The 27,416-nt window shown below is 65.2% G+C and overlaps 2 protein-coding genes across 2 annotated transcripts; both read right to left on the minus strand.

Annotated features, from left to right (window-relative positions):
• Nucleotides 1-117: 117 nt before the first annotated feature.
• On the minus strand, nt 118-7,298 carry GRWD1 (glutamate rich WD repeat containing 1). Its single transcript, XM_068998909.1, is given in 11 exon segments — nt 118-294; nt 297-458; nt 992-1,138; nt 1,140-1,193; nt 1,302-1,441; nt 2,167-2,392; nt 3,841-3,958; nt 3,960-3,998; nt 4,789-4,847; nt 4,849-4,907; nt 7,078-7,298. Coding segments are annotated over 11 exon segments (1,371 nt in total). The 5' UTR covers nt 7,283-7,298; the 3' UTR covers nt 118-132.
• A 2,871-nt stretch (nt 7,299-10,169) lies between these two features.
• LOC138101085 (palmitoyl thioesterase CPT1C-like) lies at nt 10,170-27,189 on the minus strand. Its single transcript, XM_068998925.1, has 17 exons — nt 27,124-27,189; nt 26,664-26,804; nt 24,841-24,962; nt 22,111-22,273; nt 20,455-20,556; nt 19,521-19,658; nt 18,879-18,956; nt 18,135-18,243; nt 17,229-17,313; nt 16,056-16,307; nt 15,159-15,384; nt 13,958-14,062; nt 13,017-13,131; nt 12,773-12,930; nt 11,998-12,129; nt 11,164-11,317; nt 10,170-10,201 (listed from the first exon to the last, which is right to left on the minus strand). Exons 2-17 carry the CDS (start codon nt 26,802-26,804, stop codon nt 10,170-10,172), a joined length of 2,112 nt encoding a protein of 703 aa, XP_068855026.1. The 5' UTR covers nt 27,124-27,189.
• Nucleotides 27,190-27,416: the final 227 nt, after the last annotated feature.

A 27,416-nucleotide genomic window follows, 5' to 3' on the forward strand; every position in this document is an offset into this window, starting at 1 on the left:
TCGGGGTTCCCCACCCCCATCCCTCCACTCCCTTTCCCATTTCAGGGTTCCCCACCCCCATCCCTCCGCTCCCCTCCCCAATTCGGGGTTCCCCACCCCCATCCCTCCGCTCCCTCCCCAGTTCCGGCCCCCTCAGACGCTGATGGTGCGGAAGGCGGCGATGCCGAGGCGGCCGGTGCAGAGCAGCAGCCCCGGGCACTGCGGGTGCCAGTGCAGCTCCTTCACCTCGCGCTCGCCCTGGTGCAGGAACAGCAGCTGGGGGGGCAGCGCCCGCAGCCCCTCCCCCTCCCGCGGGGCCCCTCCCCCGCCTCGGGGTCCCGCTCCACGCCCAGGTCCCACTGCGTGACCAGGTCGTCCTCGCCCGCGGCCGCCAGGACGCCGCTCTCGCCCGGGTGCCACTGGACCGAGGTGATGGGCCCGCGGTGCTGCTTGAAGGTGGCCACGCACGAGGAGCTGGTCTGCGGGGGGAGGATGGGCAGGGGGTGAGTTTGGGGGGGCTGGGGGGCAGTTTGGGGGGGATGGGCGGCAGTTTGGGGGGTCTAGGGGCAGTTTGGGGGGTCTAAGGGGGAGTTTGGGGGCTCTAGGGGGCAGTTTGGGGGTCTAGGGGGCAGTTTGGGGGCTCTAGGGGCAGTTTGGGGGTCTAGGGGCAGTTTGGGGGGTCTGGGGGGGCAGTTTGGGCACTCTAAGGGCAGTTTGGGGGGCCTATGGCAGTTTGGGGTCTCACCCAGATGTTCCCGAAGCCCCAGAGGCGCAGGGCGCCGTGGGGGTAGGGGCTGGGGTCCATTTGGGGTCTCACACCCGGATGTTTCTCAGGTCCCAGAGGCGCAGGGCGCCGTGGGGCGGGGTCCCTCGGGGGTCAGGGTGGGGGATCCCAGTTTGGGGTCTCACCCGGATGTTTCTCAGGTCCCAGAGGCGCCGTGGGGCGGGGTGGGGCGGGGTGGGGCGGGGTCCCTCGGGGGTCAGGGTGGGGGATCCCAGTTTGGGGTCTCACCTGGATGTTTCTCAGGTCCCAGAGGCGCAGGGCGCCGTCGTCCCCCCCGCTGAGCAGCGCCGCCGGCTCCCGCCGGCTCCAGGCGATGACGTTGACGTCGCCGTCGTGGGCCGAGGCCACGGTCAGCTGGCAGGCGCGGGCCGGGGGGGGCCCGCACGTCCCAGACGCGGATGGAGGCGTCCGAGGAGCACGAGATGAACACCTGGGGGCAGGGAAAGGGACGACCCCGAGCGGGTTGGGTGACCCCGAGCGGGTTGGGTGACCCCGAAGGGGGCGAACGGGTGACCGCCGTGCCGCCCCTCGTCCTCACCGAGGCCTCGCTGGGTGACCACTGCAGGTCCTCGACGCTGCCGCCGTGGCCGAGCAGCGGCCGCTGGTCCACGGCCCAGCCGCCCTCGCGCGGCTCCCAGCGATGGATGCGGCCCCGGACGTCCCCGGACAGCAGCCGGCCTGGAGGGGCAGGGGGGGAGAGGGGTCAGGCAGTGGGGACACGGCCCTTCCCAAGGCAGGAGCCCCCCAAAATATCCCCCAAATTCATACTGGGGCCTCGCCTCCAACTCAAACCCCCCTGAGCGCCCAGACCCCACAACCCTGCAGACCTCCCCCAAGCCCCAGTGTCCCAAGTACAGGGTAGGGGGACCCCCAGAGACCCCCCCCCAATGATCACCCCAAACTCCTCCCAGGAGCCTCCCGAGCTGCACCCACCACATTCCCTTTTCCCCCTCGCGTTTTCCGCCTTCTTTTCCCCTCACCTTTCCCTCCCTTTTCCCCCCTCACCTTTCCCGCCCTTTTCCCCTCACCTTTCCCGCCCTTTTCCCCTCACGTTTCCCTCCCTTTTCTCCCCTCACAATTCCCACCCTTTTCCCCCACCCCTCACCGGGGCTCTGGGGGTTCCACTCCCACCCTTTTCTCCCCCTTGACCCCCCACGAGCCCCCAGCCCCCCAGAACCGCCCCCAGCCCTCCCCATTCCCCCCCACCCCTTACCGGGGCTCTGGGGGCTCCAGTCCAGCCCTTTTCTCCCCATTGACCCCCCTTGACCCCCCATAACCGCCCCCAGCCCTCCCCATCCCCCCCCACCCCTCACCGGGGCTCTGGGGGCTCCACCCCAGCCCTTTTCTCCCCATTGACCCCCCATAACCGCCCCCAGCCCTCCCCATTCCCCCCCACCCCTCACCGGGGCTCTGGGGGCTCCAGTCCAGCCCGAACCCCTCGTCCAAGTGGCCGCTGAAGGTGGCGAGCGCGGGCAGCGCCCCCTGCTGGACGGTCTTCGGCCCCCTCCTCAAATCCCCCTCCCCAAATTCGCCCCCCAGGGCCCCCAGGGCCCCCCCTAAGCCCAGCACCTCCACCTGGCCCCGCTCCGACCACACGGCCGCGATCGGGGACCCCCCGAGGGACGTCACCTGTGGGGGGGGGGGGGGGGGGCGGAAAAAGGGGGAAGGGGAGATCAGGACCCTCAAAAAGGGGCTCGGGGGGGGGTGGGGGGGGTCCCAAAGGGGGTTTGGGGGAGTTTGGGGGGGTCCCTGAGGATCCTGGGAGGGTTTCAGGGGGAGCTTCAGGGTTTTTTGGGGGTCCCAGGGGGCATTTGGGGGCATCCCAGGGGTTCCCCAGGGGTTTTCTGGGGAAATCCCAGGGGGTATTTGGGGGATCCCAGGGGTTCCCCACAGTTTTTTGGGGGTCCCAGGGCACCTCAAGGTGGTTTTTTTGGGGGTCCCAGGGGTATTTGGGGGGTCCCAGGGGTTCCCCAGAGTTTTTTGGGGGTCCCAGGGTTTTTTGGGGGTCCCAGGGGGTATTTGAGGGTCCCAGGGGTATTTGGGGGGTCCCAGGGGTTCCCCAGGGTTTTTTTGGGGGTCCCAGGGGGTATTTGAGGGTCCCAGGGGGTATTTGGGGGGTCCCAGGGGGTATTTGGGGATCCCAAGGGTGCCCCAGGGTTTTTTTGGGGGGTCCCAGGGAGTATTTGGGGAATCCCAGGGGTTCCCCACGGTTTTTTGGGGGTCCCAGAGGGTATTTGGGGGGTCCCAGGGCACCCCAAGGTGTTTTTTTTGAGGCGGTCCCAGGGGGTATTTGGGGATCCCAGGAGTTCCCCAGGGTTTTTTGGGGGTCCCAGGGGGTATTTAAGGGTCCCAGGGGTGTCCCAAGGGGTATTTGGGGGGTCCCAGGGGTGCCCCAGGTTCCTTTGAGGGACCCCCGGGCTGATTCGGGGAGGGGTCCCAGGGGGTATTTGGGGGGTCCCAGGGGTGTCCCAAGGGGTATTTGAGGGTCCCAAGGGGTATTTGGGGATCCCAGGAGTTCCCCAGGGTTTTTTGGGGGTCCCAGGGGGCATTTGAGGGTCCCAAGGGGTATTTGGGGGGTCCCAGGGGATATTCATGGGTCCCAGGGGTGTCCCAAGGGGTATTTGGGGGGATCCCAAGGGTGCCCCAGGTTCCTTTGAGGGACCCCCCAGGCTGATTCGGGGAGGGGTCCCAGGGGTGTTTGGGGATCCCAGGGGGTATTTGGGGGGTCCCAGGGGGTATTTGGGGGGTCCCAGGGGTGTCTCAAGGGGTATTTGGGGGGTCCCAGGGGTGCCCCAGGTTCCTTTGAGGGACCCCCGGGCTGATTCGGGGAGGGGTCCCAGAGGGTATTTGGGGGGTCCCAGGGGTGTCCCAAGGGGTATTTGGGGATCCCAGGGGTTCCCCAGGGTTTTTTGGGGGTCCCAGGGGGCATTTGGGGGGATCCCAAGGGTGCCCCAGGTTCCTTTGAGGGACCCCCCAGGCTGATTCGGGGAGGGGTCCCAGGGGTGTTTGGGGAGTCCCAGAGCGCTTTTGGGGTTCCCAGGGTGGGGGGTGTTTTTTATTTGGGGTGGGGTCCGTACCCGCAGCCGGTTGACCCCCCCGTAGTGGGGGGCCATGAGGAGCAGCAGCTGCGGCTCCCGCCCCTCCCCCTCCTCGTCGCTGTCGCTGTCGCTGCCGTCCCCCCCTCCCCCCCCCCCGCCGCAGCCCGTGCAGGTTCTGCATCTGCAGCAGCAGCACCCTGGGGGGGGGGGACACCCAAAATGAGGGCAGGGGCGACACCCCAAAACCCCCCCCCGGCCAAAAGGGGGGAGGGAGGGAGACAGAGGGAACCCCCAAAAGTGGGGGAGGGGAGATGAAGGAGGAGAGGCCCCCAAAATGAGGGGAGGGGTTAAGGGGTCGTGGGGGAGTCGGGGGGGGCTGGGGGGTCCCTGAGGGCATTTTTGGGGGGCCTGGGGGGTCCCTAAGAGCATTTTTGGGGGGTCCCTAAGAGCATTTTTGGGGCTCCTGGGGGGTCTCTGAGAGCATTTTGGGGGGTCCTGGGGGGGTCTCTGAGAGCATTTTTGGGGGGTCCTGAGAGCATTTTTGGGGGTCTGGGGGGCACCTGAGGGCATTTTTGGGGGGCCTGGGGGGTCCCTGAGAGCATTTTTGGGGGGTCCTGAGGGCATTTTTGGGGTTCTGGGGGGCCCCTGAGGGCATTTTTGGGGATCCTGGGGGGTCCCTGGGAGCATTTTTGGGGGTTCCCTGAGAGCATTTTGGGGGGTCCTGGGGGGTCCCTGGGAGCATTTTTGGGGGGTCTGGGGGGATCTCTGAGAGCATTTTTGGGGGGTTTCTGAGAACATTTTTGGGGCTCCTGGGGGGTCCCTGAGAGCATTTTTGGGGGGTCTGGGGGGTCCCCAGGGGGTTTGGCAGGGCCGGGAGGTCCTGGGGGTTGTTTTTGGGGAGTCCTGGGGAGATTTTCGGGTTCCCAGGGAGCTCTGGGGGGGGGGGGGGTCAGGAGGAATTTGGGGGGGGTCCCGGGGGTCTCTCACCGGTTGGCGCCGGGGGTCTCGGCCTGGGTGCCCGCACAGAGCAGCACAGACAGGGGGGGGCTCCTCCCGCCCCTCCCCCAGCCCGTCCCGCACCACGTCAAAGCTCAGGCACGGCGACCCTGGGGGGGGAGGGGAGGGGGCTCAGCGACCCCCGGAACCCCCCCCCCAAAATCCTCCCGAGACCCTCGGGAACCCCAAAACCTCCCCTCAAACCCCTCCCCTCCCCCCCCCCCAGCTCGGGACTCCCCTAAAAACCCCCCAAAAACCCCTCACGGGACCCCCCAAAAATCCCTCATGGGACCCCCCAAAAACCCCTCACGGGACCCCCCAGGATCCCTCACATCCCCTCACGTTTCCCTCCCTTTCCTCCCTCATGTTTCCCTTTTCCCCCTCACATTTCCCGCTCTTTTCTCCCTTTTCCCCCCTCACGTTTCCCTCCCTCTTCCCCCCTCACATTTCCCTCTCTTTTTTCCCCTCACGTTTCCCTCCCTTTTCCCCCTCACCTTTCCCTGCCTTTTCCCCCTCACCTTTCCCTGCCTTTTCCCCCTCACCTTTCCCTCCCGTCGCGTTTTCCACCTTCTTTTCCTTCACCTTTCCCGCCCTTTTTCCCCTCACATTTCCCTCCCCTTTTTCCCCTCACGTTTTCCACTTTATTTTCCTTCACCTTTCTCTCCCTTTTCTCCCCTCACCTTCCCCCCCTCACCTTTCTCTCCCTTTTCTCTCCCCTCACCTTTCCCGCCCTTTTCTCCCCTCACATTTCCCTCTCTTTTCTCCCTTTTCCCCCCTCACCTTTCCCTTTGCTCCCCTCACGTTTCCCGCCTTTTTCTCCCCTCATGTTTCCCTCCCTTTTCCCCCGTCTCCCCTTCTCCCCTCACATTTCCCTTCCTCTTCCCGCCCTTTTCTCCCCCCTGCCCCCCACGAACCCCCAGAACCGCCCCCACCCCTCCCCAGTTCCCCCCAACCCCTCACCGGGGCTCTGGGGGTTCCCCATCCCCCCAAGGACCCCTCCCCCACCCCCTCTGTCCCTCTCCAGACCCCTCCAAGACCCCCCCGGACCTTCCCAGTAACTCCAGTGCCCTCCCAGTAACTCCAGTGGCCTCCCAGTAACTCCCAGTGCCCTCCCAGTGCCTTCCCAGTAACTCCAGTGCCCTCCCAGTGCCCTCCCAGTAACTCCAGTGACCTCCCAGTAACTCCAGTGCCCTCCCAGTAACTCCAGTGACCTCCCAGTAACTCCAGTGCCCTCCCAGTGCCCTCCCAGTAACTCCAGTGCCCTCCCAGTGCCCTCCCAGTAACTCCAGTGACCTCCCAGTAACTCCAGTGCCCTCCCAGTAACTCCAGTGACCTCCCAGTAACTCCAGTGACCTCCCTGTCCCTTCCCAGTAACTCCAGTGCCCTCCCAGTAACTCCAGTGACCTCCCAGTAACTCCAGTGCCCTCCCAGTAACTCCAGTGACCTCCCTGTCCCTTCCCAGTAACTCCAGTGCCCTCCCAGTAACTCCAGTGACCTCCCAGTAACTCCAGTGCCCTCCCAGTAACTCCAGTGACCTCCCTGTCCCTTCCCAGTAACTCCAGTGCCCTCCCAGTAACTCCGGTGCCCTCCCAGTGCCCTCCCAGTAACTCCGGTGCCCTCCCAGTGCCCTCCCAGTAACTCCAGTGACCTCCCAGTAACTCCCAGTGCCCTCCCAGTGCCCTCCCAGTAACTCCAGTGACCTCTCAGTGACCTCCCAGTAACTCCGGTGCCCTCCCAGTAACTCCGGTGACCTCCCAGTGCCCTCCCAGTAACTCCAGTGCCCTCCCAGTGCCCTCCCAGTAACTCCGGTGCCCTCCCAGTAACTCCCAGTGCCCTCCCTGTGCCCTCCCAGTAACTCCAGTGACCTCCCAGTGACCTCCCAGTGCCCTCCCAATAACTCCAGAGCCCTCCCAGTAACTCCAGTGACCTTCCAGAGCCCCCATGGCCCCTCATTACCCCCTCAGCCCCCCCCCCTCACGACCCCCCTAGGCCCCTCCGCCCCTCCCGGGCCCCTCCGCCCCTCCCGGGCCCCTCCCGGGCCCCTCCGCCCCTCCCGGACCCCTCCCGGACCCCTCCGCCCCTCCCGGACCCCTCCAGGACCCCTCCCGGACCCCTCCGCCCCTCCCGGACCCCTCCAGGACCCCTCCCGGACCCCTCCGCCCCTCCACGACCCCTCCGCCCCTCCCGGACCCCTCCAGGACCCCCCAGCCCCCTCCCGGACCCCTCCCGGGCCCCTCCCGGGCCCCTCCGCGCCGCTCTCTGCCCCCGAGCCGCCGCTACCGGTGCCGGCGCGGTGATACATCACGTAGGCCTCCTCATCCATCACCAGCTCCTCGCCGGGGCCCAGCGGCGGCCCCTCCCCGGGCAGGTACACGCGGCCCGGGGACTCCGCGTCCGCCCTGTGCCGATTGCGGGCCCGGGGCCGGTCGCGGTTCGGGGCCCTGAGGCGATTCGGGGCCCGGGACGCGCCGCGCCGCGCCGCCATCTTGGCCGTCAGGGGAAAGGAACTTCCGGGCGAGTCCACGGCCGCTTCCGGTGACGTAACGTCCGGTGACGTAACTTCCGGTGACGTGCGGGGGGTGCCGCCCCAGTAACTCCCAGTGACCTCCCAGTTCCCCCAGTAACTCCCAGTGCCCTCCCAGTACCCTCCCAGTGCCCCCCCAGTGCCCCCCCAGTGCCCTCCCAGTCCCCCCAGTAACTCCCAGGGCCCCCCCAGTGCCCCCCCAGTAACTCCCAGTGCCCTCCCAGTTCCCCCAGTAACTCCCAGTGCCCTCCCAGTGCCCTCCCAGTGCCCCCAGTAACTCCCAGTGCCCCCCCAGTAACCTCCCAATAACCTCCCAGTACCTCCCAGTGCCCTCCCAGTTCCCCCAGTAACTCCCAGTGCCCCCCCAGTGCCCTCCCAGTGCCCCCCAGTAACTCCCAGTGCCCTCCCAGTGCCCCCCCAGTAACTCCCAGTGCCTCCCAGTGCCCTCCCAGTTCCCCCAGTGCCCTCCCAATACCCCCCCAGTCCCCCCCAGTGCCCTCCCAGTGCCCCCCAATAACTCCCAGTGCCCTCCCAGTGCCCCCCCAGTCCCCCCCAGTCCCCCCCAGTGCCCTCCCAGTGCCCCCCAGTAACTCCCAGTAACTCCCAATGCCCTCCCAGTGCCCCCCAGTAACTCCCAGTGCCCCCCCAGTGCCCCCCAGTAACTCCCAGTGTCCTCCCAGTAATTCCCAGTGCCCTCCCAATACCCCCCCAGTCCCCCCCAGTGCCCTCCCAATACCCCCCCAGTCCCCCCCAGTGCCCTCCCAATACCCTCCCAGTCCCCCCCAGTGCCCTCCCAGTCCCCCCCAGTAACTCCCAGTCCCCCCAGTACCTCCCAATACCCTCCCAGTCCCCCCAGTAACTCCCAGTGCCCCCCCAGTCCCCCCCAGTAACTCCCAGTGCCCTCCCAGTGCCCTCCCAGTCCCCCCCAGTAACTCCCAGTGCCCCCCAGTAACTCCCAGTCCCCCCCAGTAACTCCCAGTGCCCTCCCAGTGCCCTCCCAGTGCCCCCCAGTAACTCCCAGTACACGGGGGGGGTGTTGGGGTCTCTCCGGTGTTTATTGGGGGGGGGTCCCCGCTCACCCCTCCCCCCCCCGCAGCTGCCGCAGCTCCGCCAGCGCCGCCCGGAGCCGCCCCGAGAACAGCCGGGGGTCCTGGGGGGGAGGGGCGGGCTGGGGAGGGGTCCTGGGGGGGGGAGGGGCGGGGGAGAACCCCCAGACCCCAAAAACCCCCCGGGACCCCCCGAGGGAGGGGGGGGAGGGGGCTGGGAGGGGGGGTTGGGGGGTTTTTTTGGGTTTTTTTGGGGGGGGTTTGGGGGTTTTTGGGGGGTTTTGGTGTTTTTTTGGGGGGTTTTGGGGGGGTTTTGGGGGGTTTGAGGTTTTTTGGGGTTTTTTTTGGGGGGGGGTTGGGTTTTTTGGGGGGGTTTTTGGGGGTTTTGGGGGTTTTTGGGGGGGGTTTGGGGGGGATTGAGTTTTTTTGGGGGGGTTTTGGGGGGTTTTGGGTGTTTTTGGGGGGGGTTGGTGTTTTTTGGGGGTTTTGGGTTTTTTTGGGGGGGGTTTGGCGGGTTTTGGGTGTTTTGGGGGTGGTTTTGGGGTTTTTGTGGGGGTTTTAGTGTTTTTTGGGGAAGGTTTTTGGGGGTTGGGGGTTTTGGGGTTTTGGGGGCGTTCTGGGGGTTTTTGGGGTATTGGGGTTGGGTTTATTGGGGGATTTTGGGGGGTTTTGGGGTTTTGGGGGGGTTTTGGGTGTTTATAGGGGGGTTTTGGGGGGTTTTGGGGGGTTTTTGGGGGGTTTTGGGTTTTTTGGGGGGTTTTTTGGGGGAGTTTTGGGGTTTTGGGGGGGTTTGGGGGTTTTTTTTAGGGGGGTTTTGGGGGGTGTTTGGAGGTTTGTGTTGGTTTGGGGGGTTTCGGGAGATTTTTTGGGGCTTTATGGTTTTTTGGGGGGTTTTTGAGGGGTTTGGGGGTTTTTTTTGGGGGGGGGGTTGGGGGTTGGGGGGTTTTTTGGGGTATTTTTGGGGGTCCCACTCACCGTTTTCGGGGACCCCTCCTGCAGAGATGTGGACGAGGACGGGGCCGTCGTCCCCTCCCCCCGTGAAGGACACCCCGTAACCGTCCTGGTGGGGCTGGGGGGGCCAGGGAGCACCAGTGAGCACCAGTAACCTCCCAGTAACCTCCCAGTAACCTCCCAGTAACCTCCCAGTAACCGCCATTGCCGCCCCAGTGCCTCCAGTTCCCACCCCAGTTAAATCCATTAACCTCTCAATTTCCCCCAGTTAAACCCCATTAACCTCCCAGTGCCCCCCCAGTTCCCCCCAGTACCTCCCAGTGCCCCCCAGTTAAACCCCATTAACCCTCCCAGTGCCCCCCAGTAACCCCCAGTCCCTCCCAGTGCCCCCAGTTAAACCCCATTGACCCTGTGAGTGCCCCCCAGTAACCCCCCAGTCCCTCCCAATCCCCTCCCAGTCCCTCCCAGTTCCCCCCAGTCCCTCCCAATCCCTCCCAATCCCTCCCAGTGCCCCCCAGTCCCTCCCAATCCCCTCCCAGTCCCTCCCAGTGCCCCCCAGTCCCTCCCAATCCCCTCCCAGTTCCCCCCAGTCCCTCCCAATCCCCTCCCAGTCCCTCCCAGTTCCCCCCAGTCCCTCCCAATCCCCTCCCAGTCCCTCCCAGTGCCCCCCAGTCCCTCCCAATCCCCTCCCAGTCCCTCCCAGTCCCTCCCAATCCCCTCCCAGTTCCCCCCAGTCCCTCCAGTCCCCTCCCAGTCCCTCCCAGTGCCCCCCAGTACCCACCGGGTTGAAGCCCCCCCCCGCGGGCCGCAGGGGGCGGGGCAGCAGCGGGGGGTGTGGCCGGGGGGCGGGGCTAAAGGCCAGAGCCCAGGGCTGCCCCAGCACCTGGGGGGGGGAGGGGGCGGAGACAGAGACATGCAAATGAGGGCTGCCCACAACCACGCCCCCCCCATCCCAGCCAATCACCGTGGGCCTCCTTCGGCCACGCCCTTCTCTGGCTCCACCCACCTCCTTATAAGGCAACGGTTAAACCCCGCCTTGTTAAGCCCACCCCTCCCGACTTAGGCCCCGCCCCCTCATTAATCAAACCACGCCCCTCCCAGCCACACCCACGCCCCACCCACCTCCTTATAAGGTAATGATTAAACCCCGCCTTGTTAAGCCCCACCCCTTCCTGACTTAGGCTCCGCCCCTTCTTAGCCCAGCCCCCCTCCCAAGCCCCGCCCCCTCATTAACCCAAACCACGCCCCCTCCCAGCCACACCCCTGCCCCACCCATCTCCTTATAAGGCAACAATTAAACCCCACCTTGTTAAGCCCCACCCTTTCCCGATTTAGCCCGCCCCCTCATTAACCGAAACCACGCCCTTCCCGGCCACACCCCTGCCCCCACCCACCTCCTTATAAGGCAACAATTAAACCCCACCTTGTTAAGCCCCACCCCTTCCCGATTTAGGCCCCGCCCCCTCATTAACCCAAACCACGCCCCTCTGTGCCACACCCCTGCCCCACCCACCTCCTTATAAGGCAACAATTAAACCCCACCTTGTTAAGCCCCACCCCTTCCCGATTTAGGCCCCGCCCCCTCATTAACCCAAACCACGCCCCTCTGTGCCACACCCACACCCCACCCATCTCCTTATAAGGTAATGATTAAACCCCACCTTGTTAAGCCCCACCCCTTTCTGATTTAGGCCCCCGCCCCCTCATTAATCAAACCACGCTCTCTTGACCACACCCACGCCCCACCCACCTCCTTATAAGGCAATTCCAAGCCAGGCCCCGCCCCTTCTCAGGTGGGACCCCACCCCCTCCCAGGCCACACCCCCCCTCCCAAGCCCCGCCCACCTGTGTGAGGAAGGGAGGGCGGAGCTCCATCTGATTGGCCACGGCCGCCAGCGCCTGCAGGTGCCGCTCCAGCCCCGCCCCCGTCATGGCCGCCCGCCGCCGCCCCCCGCGCCTGCGCCAGCGCCGCCTCCAGCAGCGCCCGCCGCCGCCCCCGCTGGGGAGGCCGCAAGTCAGGGGGGCCCCCAGAAACCCCCCAGAGGTGCCCCCAAACCCCGGCCAGGAGCCCTCGAGCAGCGCCCGCCACTGCTCTTTTCCCGCCCTTTTCTCCCCTCACGTTTCCCGCCCTTTCCCCCCTCACGTTTCCCTCCCTTTCCCCCACGTTTTCCGCCCTTTTCTCCCCTCACGTTTCCCGCCCTTTTCTCCCCTCACGTTTCCCTCCCTTTTTCCCTCACGTTTCCCGCCCTTTCCCCCCCTCACCTTTCCCTCCCTTTTCCCCTCACGTTTCCCGCCCGTTTTCCCCTCACATTTTCCCGCCCTTTTCCCCCTCACCTTTCCCTCCCTTTTCCCTCTCTCGCTTTTCCCGCCCTTTTTTCCCCTCACATTTCCCCCAAATAACACCCCCAGTAACCCCCCAAACCCGAGACCCTCCAGTGACCCCCAGCATCCCCCCAGCCCCATTTCGGGGTCCCCCAGCCCCATTTTAGGGTCCCCAGCCCCATTTCGGTGTCCCAGCCCCATTTCGGTGTCCCCAGCCCCATTTCGAGGTCCCCCGCCCCATTTTGAGGTCCCCAGCCCCATTTTGGGGTCCCCAACCCCATTTCGGGGTCCCCAGCCCCATTTTGGACCCCCAGCCCCATTTCGGGGTCCCCAGCCCCATTTCGGGGGGTTTCTCACAGGAATTTTGGGGGTCCCGCAGGGCGCGCTCCAGCTCCAGCAGGGGCGCCCCACCCCGCGGGCGCCGTCAGCGCGGCCCTCGAGGAAAAGGCGCGTCGGGATGGGCTCGTACGTGAGGGCGGGGCCGCGCTCCTGAGGGGATTTGGGGGGAATTGGAGGGATTTGGGGGCTTTTGGGGTCTCTAGGATGGAGTTTGGGGGTCTCAGGTGGATTTTGGGGAGCTCAGGTGGATTTTGGGGGGTCTCAGGTGGATTTTGGGGGGGTCTCAAGTCGAGGAAAAGGCGCATCGGGATCGGCTCGAACGTGAGGGCGGGGCCGCGCTCCTGAGGGGATTTGGGGGGGAATTGGAGGGATTTGGGGGCTTTTGGGGTCTCTAGGATGGAGTTTGGGGGGGCTCAGGTGAATTTGGGGGGTCTCAGGTGGATTTTAGGGGGGCTCAGGTGGATTTTGGGGGGGTCTCAGGTTGAGGAAAAGGCGCGTCGGGATGGGCTCGTACGTGAGGGCGGGGCCGCGCGTCCTGAGGGGATTTTGGAGGGAATTTTTGGGGAATTGGGGTCTCTGGGACGGAGTTTGGGGGGTCTCAGGTGAATTTTTAGGGGTCCAGGTGTATTTGGCTTCCCAGGGATGGATTTTTGCCGATTCCAGCTGATTTGGGGCAGATTTTGGGCTGGATTTCGGGCTGGATTTCGGGCTGGATTTCGGGGTGAATTTTGGGCTTCCCAGGTGATTTTTTGGGGTTCCAGGCGTTGGATTTTTGGGGTCCCCAGGGTCTCACCCTGACCAGCGCCAGCTCCAGCGCCAGCGGCAGCAGCTCCTGGGGGCTCTCGGGGGTCCCGGGGGGTCCCGGGGGGGCCTCGACCGACACCACGTGGAGCTGGAGCCCCTCGGCCACGGCCCGGAACCGCTGCCGGGCCTGGGCAGCGCCCCCGAAACCTGCCCGGAAACGCCCCAAAATAGCCCCAAATCGACCGAAATCTCCCCAGAAACGCCCTCCCAGTCCCTCCCAGTGCTCCCAGTACCTGCGGGGGGAGGTCCCAGTGCAGCTCCTGGGGGGCTCCGGGGCCCGGCCCCGGCCCCTCCCCCAGCAGCCCCCGGCCTCGTCGTAGCCCAGGGACCGTCCAGGGCCAGCGCGAACTGGGGGGGAAAGGGGGGGCCCCAAAATTGGGGAGGGGTCCCAAAGGTGGGGGGGGGGGGTCCCAAATTGGGGAGGGGTCCCAGAATTGGGGGGCATCCCTAAATTGGGGGAGGGTCCCAGAATTGGGGGAGGGGGGTCCCAAAAATTGAGGGGGGGGTCCCAAAATTGGGGGGGGGGGGGGGGGTGTCCCAAAATTGGGGAGGGTCCCAAAATTGGGGGGGGGCGTGTCCCATTTTTGGGGGATTTTGGGGGAATTTTTGGGTGAATTCTGGGGGTTTGGGGGATTTGGGGGGGATTTTTTGGGCGAATTTATGGGCGAATTTTGGGGGGATTTTGGGGGGTTTTTGGGGTGGGATTTTTGGGGGATTTTGGGGATTTTTGGAGTGAATTTTGGGGGGATTTTGGAGTGAAGTTTGGGGGTATTTTGGGGGGATTTTTGGGAGATTTTTTGGGGGGTTTTTGGGATGGGATTTTTGGGGGATTTTGGGGGGTTTTTGGGGTGGGATTTTTGGGGTGGGATTTTTGGGGGTTTTTGGGGTGGATTTTTGAGGGATTTTGGGGGGTTTTTGGGGGATTTTGGGGGATCTTTGGGTGGATTTTTGAGGGATTTTGGGTTTTTTGGGGGAATTTTGGGGGGATTTGGGGGATTTTTTGGGGGATTTTGGGGGATCTTTTGGTGGATTTTGAGGGATTTTGGGGGATTTTTGGGGGATCTTTGGGGTGGGATTTTGAGGGATTTTGGGGGATTTTTGGGGGATCTTTGGGGTGGGATTTTGGAGGGATTTTGGAGGGATTTTGGGGGGATTTTGGGGATCTTTGGGGTACCTCCCAGAGGTGCCCGGCCACGGGGGGGTCTCCCCACGAGTGCTCCACGCTCAGCCCCACGCGCCCGAGGGGAACACGACCAAGGTCAGCGATTTGTCGAACCACCTGGGGGGGGGGGGGGGATACAGGGGGTCCTGGGGGGCCCAAAACTCCCCCAAAACCCACCCTGAGACCCCCCCCAAAATAACCCTGACCCCCCCCAAATATCCCTGCCACCCCAAAACCTCTCCCAAAACACCCAAAGTTCCCCAAAACAGCTCCAAGAAGCACCGGGGGGGTCCCAAAATCTCTAAATCCCCCCCCCCCAGGACACCCCAAAATCCACCCTGGACACCCCCAGAGCCCCAAAATCGTCCCTGGACCCCCTCAAACCATCCCCAAACCCCTCCCAGCGACCCCCAAATATCCCCAGAGCCCCCCAAAAACGTCCCTCAAGGCCCCCCCCCAGTTCCCCCCAAATCCCTCCTGGGCTCCTGGGTTGGGTTTGGGGGTCCCAGGGTCGGTTTGGGGGGCCCAGGGGGGGTTTGGGGGGTCCCAGGGTGGGTTTGGGGGCTTTTGGGGGAGATTTTGGGGAGGGGTCTCTGACCGGTTGTGGGGGGGTTTGGGGGGGTCCCAGGGTGGGTTTTGGGGGGGTTTTGGGGGAGATTTTGGGGAGGGGTCTCTGACCGGTTCTGGGGGGTTTGGGGGGGTCCCAGGGTGGGTTTTGGGGGAGTTTGGGGGAGATTTTGGGGAGGGGTCTCTGACCGGTTGTGGGGGGGGGATTTTGGGGATTCCCAAGGGGGGATTTTGGGGAGGGGTCTCTGACCGGTTGGGGGGGGATTTTGGGGGTTCCCAGGGGGGATTTTGGGGAGGGGTCTCTGACCGGTTCTGGGGGGGATTTTGGGGTTCCCAGGGGGGGTTTTGGGGGGATTTTGGGGAGGGGTCTCTGACCGGTTGGGGGGGGATTTTGGGGGTTCCCAGAGGGGGTTTTGGGGGGATTTTGGGGAGGGGTCTCTGACCGGTTGTGGGGGGGTTTTGGGGGTTCCCAGGCGGGGAATTTGGGGGGATTTTGGGGAGGGGTCTCTGACCGGTTGTGGGGGGATTTTGGGGTTCCCAGGGGGGTTTTGGGGGGATTTTTGGGGAGGGGTCTCTGACCGGTTGTGGGGGGATTTTGGGGTTCCCAGGGGGGGTTTTGGGGGGATTTTGGGGAGGGGTCTCTGACCGGTTGTCGGGGGGTCCCAGCAGCAGCGCCTTGGCCTCGTTGTCCAGGTCCCCATCCCGGGGGGGGTCTCGCTCCTCGGGGGGGGGGTCCCCGTTTTTGGGGGGGTCCCGCGGTGGGGGAGGGGTCGAGGGCGACGACGAACGGGGCGTCCTCGAGGACCCCCAGGGCGGCCGCGCTGGGACCCCCCCCCGCCACCAGCAGCGCCCGCGCCCGCGCCCAGGGGGCCCTGGGGACCCCAAAACGTCACCAGGGACCCCAAAACACCCCAAAAATACCCCCAAAACACCCCAAAACACCCCCAAAACACCTCAAATCCTCCACAATTGACCCCAAACGCTCCTTCAGCGTCCCAGAGCCCCCCAAACCGCTTTAATTCGCCCCCAAAATGCCCCAAATCCCTCCCAAATGCCCCAAATCCCCCAAAAATGCCCCAAATTCTCCCCAAAATGCCCCAAATCCCCTCTCAAATATCCCAAATTCTCCTTAAATCCTCCCAAATCCCCCAAACACCTTAAACCCCCCAAATCCCCCAAAATGCCCCAAATCCCCCCAAAATGCCCCAAATCCCCCCAAAACGCCCCAAATCCCCCCAAAATGCCCCAAATCCCCCCAGAATGCCCCAAATCCCCCCCCAAAATGCCCCAAATCCCCCCAAAATGCCCCAAATCCCCCCAAAATGCCCCAAATCCCCCCCAAAACGCCCCAAATCCCCCCAAAATGCCCCAAATCCCCCCAAAATGCCCCAAATCCCCCAAAACGCCCCAAATCCCCCAAAATGCCCCAAATCCCCCCCCAAAATGCCCCGAATCCCCTCTCAAATATCCCAAATCCTCCCAAATCCCCCCAAACCCCCCCCGAAATCCCCCCCAGACCCTCCCCACGCCCCTCCCCCCTCGCCTGTTCCCGGCCGTCAGCACCGCGGGGCTCTCGGGGGTCTCGGGGGTCCCGGGGGGGGTCCCGGGGGTCCCGGGGGGGGTCCCGGGGGGGGCTCCGGGCTCCGGGCGCTGCTCCAGAACCTTCTGGAATTGTCTCTGGAGCTCGGGGGGGCTCAGGGGCCGCCCCCCCCCCCGCCGTGAGGGGCACCCGGAACAGGCGCCCCCCAAAAAGCACCGCCAGGTGAGACCCCCCCCCCAAAATGCCGCAGGTGGTCTGGGGGCGAGGGGGGAGGGTCAGGGGGGGGATCCCCAAAAATGGGGGGCGGGGGGTTCCTAAAGGGGGTTTTGGGGGGAATTTGGAGGTCCCTAAAAGGATTTGGGGGGGGTTTGGGGGTCCCCAGAGGGATTTGGGGGGGATTTGGGGGTCCCAAGAGGGATCTGGGGGGGGGGTTGGGGGTCCCCAGAGAGATTTGGGGGGGATTTGGGGTCCTAAAGGGGGTTTTGGGGTCCCCATAGGGATTTGGGGGGGTTTTGGGGGTCCTAAAGGGGGTTTTGGGGGGGGTTTGGGGGTCCCCAGAGAGATCTGGGGGGGCCCAGGGGGAAATTTGGGGTCCCGGGGGGGGGTTGGGAATCCCCAGGGGGATTTGGGAGGGTCCCAGGGGGAAAATTGGGGTCACAAAGGGGGAGGTTGGGGGTCCCAGGGGGGGTTTGGGGGTTCCCAGAGGGATTTTTGGGGGTCCCGGGGGAAAATTGGGGTCAGAAAAGGGGGATTTGGGGGTCCCGGGGTGGGTTTGGGGGTCCCAGGGGGGATTTGGGGGTCCCAGGGGGGGTTTGGGGTCCTAAGGGGGATTTGGGGGGGGCTCAGGGGTCCACAAAGGGATTTGGGGGGGTCCCAGGGGGAATATCGGGGTCCCAGTGGGGATTTGGGGGTCCCAGGGGGGATTTGGGGGTCCCAGGGGGGGTTCGGGGGTCCCAAGGGATGATTTGGGGGGTCCCCAGAGGGATTTGGGGGTCCCGGGGGGGGTTTGGGGGTCCCAGGGGGGATTTGGGGGTCCCAGCGGGGATTTGGGGGTCCCAGGGTATTTTTGGAAGGATTTGGGGCTCCCGGGGATGTTTGGGGGGGTCCTGGGCGGTTTTTGGGGAGGATTTGGGGTTTTTTGGGGGGTTTTGGGGGGGTTTTTTGGGGGGTCCGTACCCCGGTGCTCCCCCGGCAGCCGCGTGGTGTCGAAGAGCCGCTCGTACTGAGCCGAGCACGTGGGGAGGGACCCCCGGAACAGCACCTGGGGACCCCAAAACCGCCCCCAAAATCACCCCTGGCACCCCCAAAATCACCCTGGAACCCCCAAAATCACCCTGGAACCCCCAAAATCATCCCAGAACCCCCAATATCAGCCCTGGCACCCCCAAAACCACCCCGGAACCCCCAAAATCACCCCGGAACCCCCAAAATCACCCCTGGCACCCCCAAAACCACCCCAGAACCCCCAAAACCACCCTGGCACCCCCAAAATCACCCTGGCACCCCCAAAACCACTCCGGCACCCCCAAAACCACCCTGGAACCCCCAAAACCACCCTGGAACCCCCAAAATCACCCCGGCACCCCCAAAATCACCCCTGGCACCCCCAAAATCACCCCGGAACCCCCAAAATCACCCCTGGCACCCCCAAAATCACCCTGGCACCCCCAAAATCACCCTGGAACCCCCAAAATCACCCCTGGCACCCCCAAAACCACCCCGGAACCCCCAAAATCACCCCTGGAACCCCCAAACCCTCCTGGGGTCCCCCAAATCAGCCCCAAAATCCCCCCACAAACCCCTCTGTCCCCCCCAAACCCCCCCCGAACCCCAATTCTTCCCCTCCGCACCCCAAATCCCCCTCCCACACCCCCAGACCCCCCCAAAATCCCCCCCAGCACCCCCAAACCCCCCCCAAAAACCTCCTGACCCCCCAAAATTCCCTTTTTAAACCCCCAAATCACCCCGAGACCCCAAATCCTCCTCTTCCAACCCCAAATTTTGCTCTTCCAACCCCAAATTTTCCATTCCCAAGACCCCAAACCCCCCCCCGGGACCCCTCCCCAGTTTTGGGGGGCTCACGGGGGGCAGGGACCCCCCCCCGGATGAGGCTCCGGAAGCGCAGGAAGGCGAAGGCGACGTTGGCGGCTCGGGCGGCCGGGACCCGCGTGGGGGGCGGCCCCAAAAGGTCCTGGGGGGGCACCCCAAAATCAGAACCCCAAATTTTGGGGGGTCAGACCCTCACCCACCCCCAAAAACCCCAAATTTGGGGGGCAGGACCCCCTAAAACCCCAAAAACTGGGGGGAGGAGACCCCAAACTCACCGAAAATGGGGGGAGGGGACCCCGGGGGCGGCCCCAAAAGGTCCTGGGGGGGCACCCCAAAATCAGAACCCCAAAATTTGGGGGGTCAGACCCTCACCCACCCCCGAAAACCCCAAATTTGGGGGGCAGGACCCCCTAAAACCCCAAAAATTGGGGGGGAGGAGACCCCAAAACCACTAAAAATGGGGGGAGGGGACCCCTGGGATGGCCCCAAAAGGTCCTGGGGGGGCACCCCAAAATCAGAACCCCAAAATTTGGGGGGTCAGACCCTCACCCACCCCCGAAAACCCCAAATTTGGGGGGCAGGATGCCCTAAAACCCCCAAACCAGGAGGAAGGGACCCCTCCCCTCAGCTCCCAGAACCCCAAATTTCTTGGGGTTCTCTGGTTTTTGGGGATTTCCCAAATTTTGGGGGGTGGGGGGGGGGTTGAGGTTTTTTTGGGGGGGTCCCAGTTTTTGGGGGGGTCCCGGTTTTGGGGGGTCCCGGTTTTGGGGGGCTCACCATGAGGTAGTAGCTGCCCGTGGCGGGGAGGGGTCCCCGAGACCCCAAATGCAGCTGCTCGTCCCACAGCTCACTCAGCTGGGGGGGGGGGGGACACAAAATTGGGGACCCCAGACCCACCCAGGACCCCCCAAAACCCCTCAGGACCCCCAAATTTCTCCCTAAAACCCCCCCGGACCCTCCAAAAGCCCCCCAGAACCCCCCAAATCCCCTCGGGACCCCCCCAAATTCCCCCAGGACCCTCCAAAATCCCCCCAAATCCCCCCAAGACCCCCCCAGATCCCCCCAGGACCCCCCAAAAGCCCCCCAGGGCCCCCCAAATCCCCTCGGGACCCTCCAAATTCCCTCAGGACCCTCCAAGATCCCCCCAGGACCCCCCAAATCCACCCAGGACCCCCCAAAACCCCTCAGGACCCCCAAATTTCTCCCTAAAACCCCCCCGGACCCTCCAAAAGCCCCCCAGAACCCCCCAAATCCCCTCGGGATCCCCCCAAATTCCCTCAGGACCCTCCAAAATCCCCCCAGGATCCCCCAAAAGCCCCCAAGACCCCCCAAAAGCCCCCCAGGACCCCCCCAAATCCCCCCAAGACCCTCCCAGATCCCCCCAGGACCCCCCAAAAGCCCCCCAGGACCCCCCCTCACGTAGCTGGGCAGGGCCCAGCCCCGCAGGCGCAGCCACCGCTGGAGTTGGGGGCCGGGACCCCCCAAAAAGCTCTGGGCGAGGGGGGGGAGCCCCTCCCCGGCCCCCCCCAGCTCCAGGGTCTGCAGCGACTCCACGGCCTGGGGGGGAGACGGGGTCAGGGACCCCCCAAAAATCACCCAGGGACCCCCAAAAACACCCAGGGACTCCCAAAATCACCCAGGGTCCCCCCAAAAACCACCCAGGGACCCCCAAAAACACCCAGGGACCCCCCAAAAATCACCCAGGGACCCCCAAAATCACCCAGGGTCCCCCCAAAACCACCCAGGGACTCCCAAAAACACCCAGGGACCCCCCAAAACCACCCAGGGATCCCCCCAAAAATCACCCAGGGACCCCAAAACCACCCAGGGACCCCTCCAGAGAACTCCAAGACCCCCAGTCCACCCCAAAAACCCCCCAAAGCCTCCCCAGACCCCTCAAGGACCCCCCAGAGTCCCTCAAACCCCCCCAAATCACCCCCAGACCCCCCCAAATCCCTCCCAGACCCCCCAAACCCCCCCCAAATCCCTCCCGGACCCCCCCAATCACCCCCAAATCCCTCCCAGACCCCCCCAGATCCCCCCAATGCCCCCCAGACCCCCCCAATCACCCCCAAATCCCTCCCAGACCCCCCCAGATCCCCCCAATGCCCCCCAGACCCCCTCAATCACCCCCAAATCCCTCCCAGACCCCCCCAGATCCCCCCAATGCCCCCCAGACCCCCCCAATCACCCCCAAATCCCTCCCAGACCCCCCCAGATCCCCCCAATGCCCCCCCAGACCCCCCAAAATCCCTCCAAGACCCCCCCCAGATCCCCCAAATCCCCCCCAGATCCCCCCAATGCCCCCCCAGACCCCCCCAGGCCCCCCCAATTCCCGCCCCTCCCCCCGCACCTGCCGCACGGTCTCGGCGAGGGGGGGGAGGGGCAGGGCCGGCAGCGCCCCCTGGAGGCTGCGGAGCCCCGGGCGCCGCCCCGCGAACATCCGGACCAGGGCCTGGGGACCCCGAAACGCCCCGAAATCACCCCAAAATCACCCCGAAACACCCCCGAAACCACCCCGAAATCACCCCGAAACCACCTCGAAATCACCCCGAAACCACCCCGAAACACCCCCGAAACCACCCCGAAATCACCCCCGAAACTCCCCGAAATCACCCCAAAAACACCCCGAAATAACACCCAAAACACCCCAAAATCACCCCAAAATAACACCCGGACCAGGGCCTGGGGACCCCGAAACGCCTCGAAATCACCCCAAAATCACCCCGAAACCACCCCGAAACCACCCCGAAATCACCCCGAAACCACCTCGAAATCACCCCGAAACCACCCCGAAACACCCCCGAAACCACCCCGAAATCACCCCCGAAACTCCCCGAAATCACCCCAAAAACACCCCGAAATAACACCCAAAACACCCCAAAATCACCCCAAAATAACACCCGGACCAGGGCCTGGGGACCCCGAAACGCCTCGAAATCACCCCAAAATCACCCCGAAACCACCCCGAAACCACCCCGAAACACCCCCGAAACCACCCCAAAATAACACCCAAAACACCCCAGAATCACCCCAAAATTACCCCAAATAACGTCCGGACCAGGGCCTGGGGACCCCGAAATGCCCCGAAATCACCCCGAAACCACCCCGAAATCACCCCCAAAACCACCCCAAAATAACACCCAAAACACCCCAAAATTACCCCAAAATAACACCCGGACCAGGGCCTGGGGGCCCCCCAAAACCAAAATAACCCTGAGACCCCAAAAACCCCCCAGGACCCCCCAAGTCCCCTCCAGGACCCCCAAATCCTCTTCCAGGACCCCTCTAACACCCCAAATCCCCCCCAGGACCCCCCAAATCCCCTCCCAGGGCACTTTTAACCCCCTATAACCCCCCCAGGACCCCCAAATCCCCCCCAGGACCCCCAAAATCCCCCCCAGGACCCCCAAATCCCCCCCCAGGACCCCCCAATTCCCCTCCCCGGACACTTTTAACCCCCTGTAGCCCCCCCAGGACCCCCCAAATCCCCCCCAGGACCCCCAAATTCCCCTCCCAGGACACTTTTAACCCCCTGTAGCCCCCCCCAGGACCCCCCAAATCCCCCCCAGGACACTTTTAACCCCCTGTAGCCCCCCCAGAACCCCCAAATCCCCTCCCAGGACCCCCAAATTCCCCCCCAGGACCCCCAAATCCCCTCCCAGGACACTTTTAACCCCCTGTAGCCCCCCCAGGACCCCCAAATCCCCTCCCAGGACCCCCAAATTCCCCCCCAGGACCCCCAAATCCCCTCCCAGGGCACTTTTAACCCCCTATAACCCCCCCAGGACCCCCAAATCCCCCCCCGGACCCCCCAAATCCCCTCTCCGGACACTTTTAACCTCCTGTAGCCCCCCCAGGACCCCCCAAATCCCCCCAGGAACCCCAAATCCCCTCCCAGGGCACTTTAAACCCCCAAATCCCCCCCCAGGACCCCCCAAATCCCCTCCCAGGACACTTTTAACCCCCTGTAGCCCCCCCAGGACCCCCCCAAAGGCCCCCCACGTACCACCCAGAGGCGGGGGGGGGGTCCGGGCCCGCCCAGGGCCCCCCCGGTGCCCCCCAGGAGCAGGCGCAGCCCCAGGCGCAGGATCAGCCCCAGCAGCAGCCACAGCCCCGAGCAGAAAACCAGGAGAGCCAGGGGGCCCCGCAGCGCCGCCGGCAGGAGGGGGCTGGGAATGGCGGTGAGACCCCCAAAAATCAACCCGGGACCCCCAAAAAACAACCCGGGAACCCCAAAAAACAACCCGGGAACCCCAAAATCCAACCCGGGAACCCCAAAAAACCCCCCAAAAACCCCCCAAATCCAACCCGGGAACCCCCCGGCAGGAGGGGGCTGGGCATGGCGGTGAGACCCCCAGAAAACAACCCAGGACCCCCAAAAAACAACCCGGGAACCCCAAAAAACCCCCCAAAAACCCCCCAAATCCAACCCGGGAACCCCCCGGCAGGAGGGGGCTGGGAATGGCGGTGAGACCCCCAAATCCACCCCGGGACCCCCAAAAAACAACCCGGGAACCCCCAAATCCAACCCGGGAACCCCCCGGCAGGAGGGGGCTGGGAATGGCGGTGAGACCCCCAAATCCACCCCGGGACCCCCAAAAAACAACCCGGGAACCCCCAAATCCAACCCGGGAACCCCCCGGCAGGAGGGGGCTGGGAATGGCGGTGAGACCCCCAAATCCACCCCGGGACCCCCAAAAAACAACCCGGGAACCCCCAAATCCAACCCGGGAACCCCCCGGCAGGAGGGGGCTGGGAATGGCGGTGAGACCCCCAGAAAACAACCCGGGACCCCCAAAAACAACCCAGGAACCCCAAAATCCAACCCGGGAACCACAAAATCCACCCCAGGACCCCCAAATCTAACCCGGGACCCCCAAAATCCAACGCGGGAACCCCCCGGCAGGAGGGGGCTGGGAATGCGGTGAGACCCCCAAATCCACCCCGGGAACCCCAAATCCAACCCGGGAACCCCAAAAACCCCCCAGAACCCCCAAAATCCACCCCGGGAACCCCCCCGGCAGGAGGGGGCTGGGAACAGGGGTGAGAGACCCCAAATCCACCCCGGGAACCCCAAAATCCACCCTGGGAACCCCAAAAACCCCCCAGAACCCCCCAAATCCACCCCGGGACCCTCCAAAAACCCCCCGAGAACCCCAAAAACCTCCAGGAACCCCCAAAACCCCCCCAGGACCCCCCCAAAACCTCCAGGAACCCCAAAAATTCCCCCTGGGACCCTCCAAAATCCCCCCTGGGACCCCCTCAACCCCCCCCAAACTTGGGGTCCCCCTTTGCTGACCCCCTCCCCCACCCACCCCTCACATTTTTGGGGTCCCTCCCTTCCCCAGACCCCCCCCAAAATTTAGGAACCCCCTTTTAATGCTCCTCCGACTTTTGGGGACCCCCCCGAGTTTTTGGAGACCCCGCCGAGTTTTTTGGGGACCCCCCCCGAGTTTTTTGGGAACCCCCCGAGGTTTTGGGGACCCCCCCCCTGAGTTTTTGGGGACCCCCCGAGTTTTGGAGACCCCACCGAGTTTTTTGGAGACCCCTCCCGAGGTTTTGGGGACCCCCCCGAGTTTTTGGGAACTCCCTCTGAGGTTTTGGGGACCTTCCCCGAGTTTTTGGGACCCCCCCCAGTTTTTGGGGACCCCCCCAGTTTTGGGGACTCCTTCCGAGGTTTTGGGGACCTTCCCCGAGTTTTGGGACCCCCCCCAGTTTTTGGGGACCCCCCCGAGTTTTTTGGGGACCCCCCGAGGTTTTGGGGACCCCCCCCTGAGTTTTTGGGGACCCCCCGAGTTTTGGAGACCCCGCCGAGTTTTTTGGGGACCCCTCCCGAGGTTTTGGGGACCCCCCCGAGTTTTTGGGAACTCCCTCTGAGGTTTTGGGGACCTTCCCTGAGTTTTTGGGACCCCCCCCAGTTTTTGGGGACACCCCCAGTTTTGGGGACTCCTTCCGAGGTTTTGGGGACCTTCCCCGAGTTTTGGGACCCCCCCCAGTTTTTGGGGACCCTCCCCCAGTTTTTGGGGACCCCCCGAGGTTTTAGGGACCCCCCGACTTTTGGGGACCCCTCCCGAGGTTTTGGGGACCCCCCCGAGTTTTGGGAACCCCCCCCAGTTTTTGGGGACCCCCCCGAGTTTTTTGGGGACCCCCCAGTTTTTGGGGCCCCCCCTGAGTTTTGGGGACCCCTCCGAGTTTTGGGGACCCTCCCCGAGTTTTGGGGACCCCCCCAGTTTTTGGGGCCCCCCCAGTTTTAGGGACCCTCCCCGAGTTTTGGGGCCCCTCCCCGAGTTTTGGGGACCCCTCCGAGTTTTGGGGACCCCCCCGAGTTTTTGGGAACCCCCCCAGTTTTTGGGGACCCTCCCCCAGTTTTTGGGAAGCCCCCGGGTTTTGGGGACCCCCCCAGTTTTTGGGACCCCTCTGAGTCTTTGGGGACTCTCCTCGAGATTTTGGGGAACCCCCCCAGTTTTTGGGGACCCCCCCGAGGTTTTGGGAACCCCCCTGAGTTTTGAGGACCCCCCCGAGTTTTTGGGGAGCCCCCCAAATTTTGGGGACCCCTCCGAGTTTTGGGGACCCTCCCCCAGTTTTTGGGGCCCCCCCAGTTTTAGGGACCCTCCCCGAGTTTTGGGGACCCCTCCGAGTTTTGGGGACCCTCCCCAAGTTTTTGGGAACTCCCCCGAGTTTTGGGGACCCCCCCAGTTTTTGGGGACCCCCCCCAGTTTTTGGGGACCCCCCTTACCTGTGGGGGAGCCCCCTGGTGATGGCCCCCAGCAGCCCCAGGGAGGGGTCGAGTCCCGCGGCCTCGCAGACCCCCACGGCCCCCCCCAAAAACAGCCACGTCCGGGGCCCTGCGGGGTGCGGCTGGGGGGGGACCCCAAAAGTCACCCCGGGACCCCCAAAATCCATCCTGGGATCCCAAAAATCCACTCCGGGATCCCAAAATCCCATCCTGGGATCCCAAAATCCAACCCGGGACCCCAAAAATCACCCCGGGATCCCAAAAATCCACACTGGGACGCCAAAAATCCATCCTGGGACCCCAAAAATCCCCCCAGGACCCCCGAAATCCTCCCGGACTCCCATTTTTGGGGTCCCTCTCCTCATTTTGAGGTCCCCCATCCCATTTCCAGCGCCCCCCTCCCCATTTTTGGCCTCCCTCTCCCCAATTCGGGGCTCCCCCTCCCCAAATTCGGGGCTTCCCCTCCCCCATTCCCCCTCCCCAATTCGCCCTCCCCAGTTCGGGGCTCCCCCTCCCCAATTCCCCCTCCCCAATTCGGGGCGCCCCCTCCCCAATTCCCCCTCCCCAATTCCCCCTCCCCAATTCGGGCCTCCCCCTCCCCAATTCGGGGCTCCCCCTCCCCAATTCGGGGCGCCCCCTCCCCAATTCCCCTTCCCCAATTCGGGGCTCCCCCTCCCCAATTCGGGGCTCCCCCTCCCCAATTCGGGGCGCCCCCTCCCCAATTCCCCCTCCCCAGTTCGGGGCTCCCCCTCCCCAATTCGGGGCTCCCCCTCCCCAATTCCCCCTCCCCAATTCGGGGCTCCCCCTCCCCAATTCGGGGCGCCCCCTCCCCAATTCCCCCTCCCCAATTCGGGCCTCCCTCTCCCCAGTTCGGGGCTCCCCCTCCCCAATTCCCCCTCTCCAATTCGAGGCGCCCCCTCCCCAATTCGGGGCGCCCCCTCCCCAATTCCCCCTCCCCAATTCGGGGCGCCCCCTCCCCAATTCGGGGCGCCCCCTCCCCAATTCCCCCTCCCCAATTCGGGGCTCCCCCTCCCCAATTCGGGGCGCCCCCTCCCCAATTCCCCCTCCCCAATTCGGGCCTCCCTCTCCCCAGTTCGGGGCGCCCCCTCCCCAATTCCCCCTCTCCAATTCGAGGCGCCCCCTCCCCAATTCGGGGCGCCCCCTCCCCAATTCCCCCTCCCCAATTCGGGGCGCCCCCTCCCCAATTCGGGGCTCCCCCTCCCCAGTTCGGGGCGCCCCCTCCCCAATTCCCCCTCCCCAATTCGGGCCTCCCTCTCCCCAGTTCGGGGCGCCCCCTCCCCAATTCCCCCTCTCCAATTCGAGGCGCCCCCTCCCCAATTCGGGGCGCCCCCTCCCCAATTCCCCCTCCCCAATTCGGGGCGCCCCCTCCCCAATTCGGGGCGCCCCCTCCCCAATTCCCCCTCCCCAATTCGGGGCTCCCCCTCCCCAATTCGGGGCGCCCCCTCCCCAATTCCCCCTCCCCAATTCGGGCCTCCCTCTCCCCAGTTCGGGGCGCCCCCTCCCCAATTCCCCCTCTCCAATTCGAGGCGCCCCCTCCCCAATTCGGGGCGCCCCCTCCCCAATTCCCCCTCCCCAATTCGGGGCGCCCCCTCCCCAATTCGGGGCTCCCCCTCCCCAGTTCGGGGCGCCCCCTCCCCAATTCCCCCTCCCCAGTTCGAGGCGCCCCCTCCCCAATTCCCCCTCCCCAATTCGGGGCTCCCCCTCCCCAATTCGGGGCGCCCCCTCCCCAATTCCCCCTCCCCAATTCGGGGCTCCCCCTCCCCAGTTCGGGGCGCCCCCTCCCCAATTCCCCCGAGCCGTACCCGGACTCTCCGCAGCCTCCTCCCGGCCGAGCTCAGGAGCCCCCGGCCCAGGTGCAGCAGCGGCCCCGGGCCCGGGGGGAGGGAGACCCCCGGAGCCCCCAGGGACCCCCCAAAACTGCCCACCACGGCCGCCTCCGCCATCTGGGGGGGCAGGGGGGGTCACAGACCCATGGGGACCCCCAAATCCCACCCCCCAAAAACCCCCCAAATCCCATCCCCCACACCCCAAATCCTTGCGCCCCCCCCCCCCACCTGGGACCCCCAAATCTCCCCAGGTCTGGGGGTCTCCCCTCCCCCCTCCCCAGGGATGCTCGGCCCCTCCCCCACCCCCCTTCAACCCCCGGGGGGGGATCGATCCGCCCCTCCCCCACTCCCGACAGCCCCCGCGAGGGTCGATGGGGGGGGGGAGGGGAGGGACCCCCCCCGTCCGCCCCACCCCCCCTCCCCTCCCCCCCCTCACCTTGGAGCTTCCGCCGGATCAAACCATCCCCCCCCGGCGGGGGGGAATCCCCGAGGTTGATTTGGGGGGGGGGGGGTCCGGAGGGGTCCCCGATGTGGTGGGGGAGGGGTCACCCCAATTTTGGGCGGGTCCCCCCGAGGTTTTTGGGGAGGGGGGGGGGGTCCGGGAGTCCGGGGGGTCCCCCCGAGGCCGAGGATGCTGCGGAGGAGGCGGGAGCGGCCCCTCCCCCCGCTCCTCCCCCCGCCCCTCCCCCCGCGAGGGGCGGGGCCAGGGAGAGCGAGCCCCACCCCCCC

The sequence above is a fragment of the Aphelocoma coerulescens genome, unplaced genomic scaffold (assembly GCF_041296385.1).
Source record: "Aphelocoma coerulescens isolate FSJ_1873_10779 unplaced genomic scaffold, UR_Acoe_1.0 HiC_scaffold_188, whole genome shotgun sequence".
Classification (NCBI taxonomy): domain Eukaryota; kingdom Metazoa; phylum Chordata; class Aves; order Passeriformes; family Corvidae; genus Aphelocoma; species Aphelocoma coerulescens.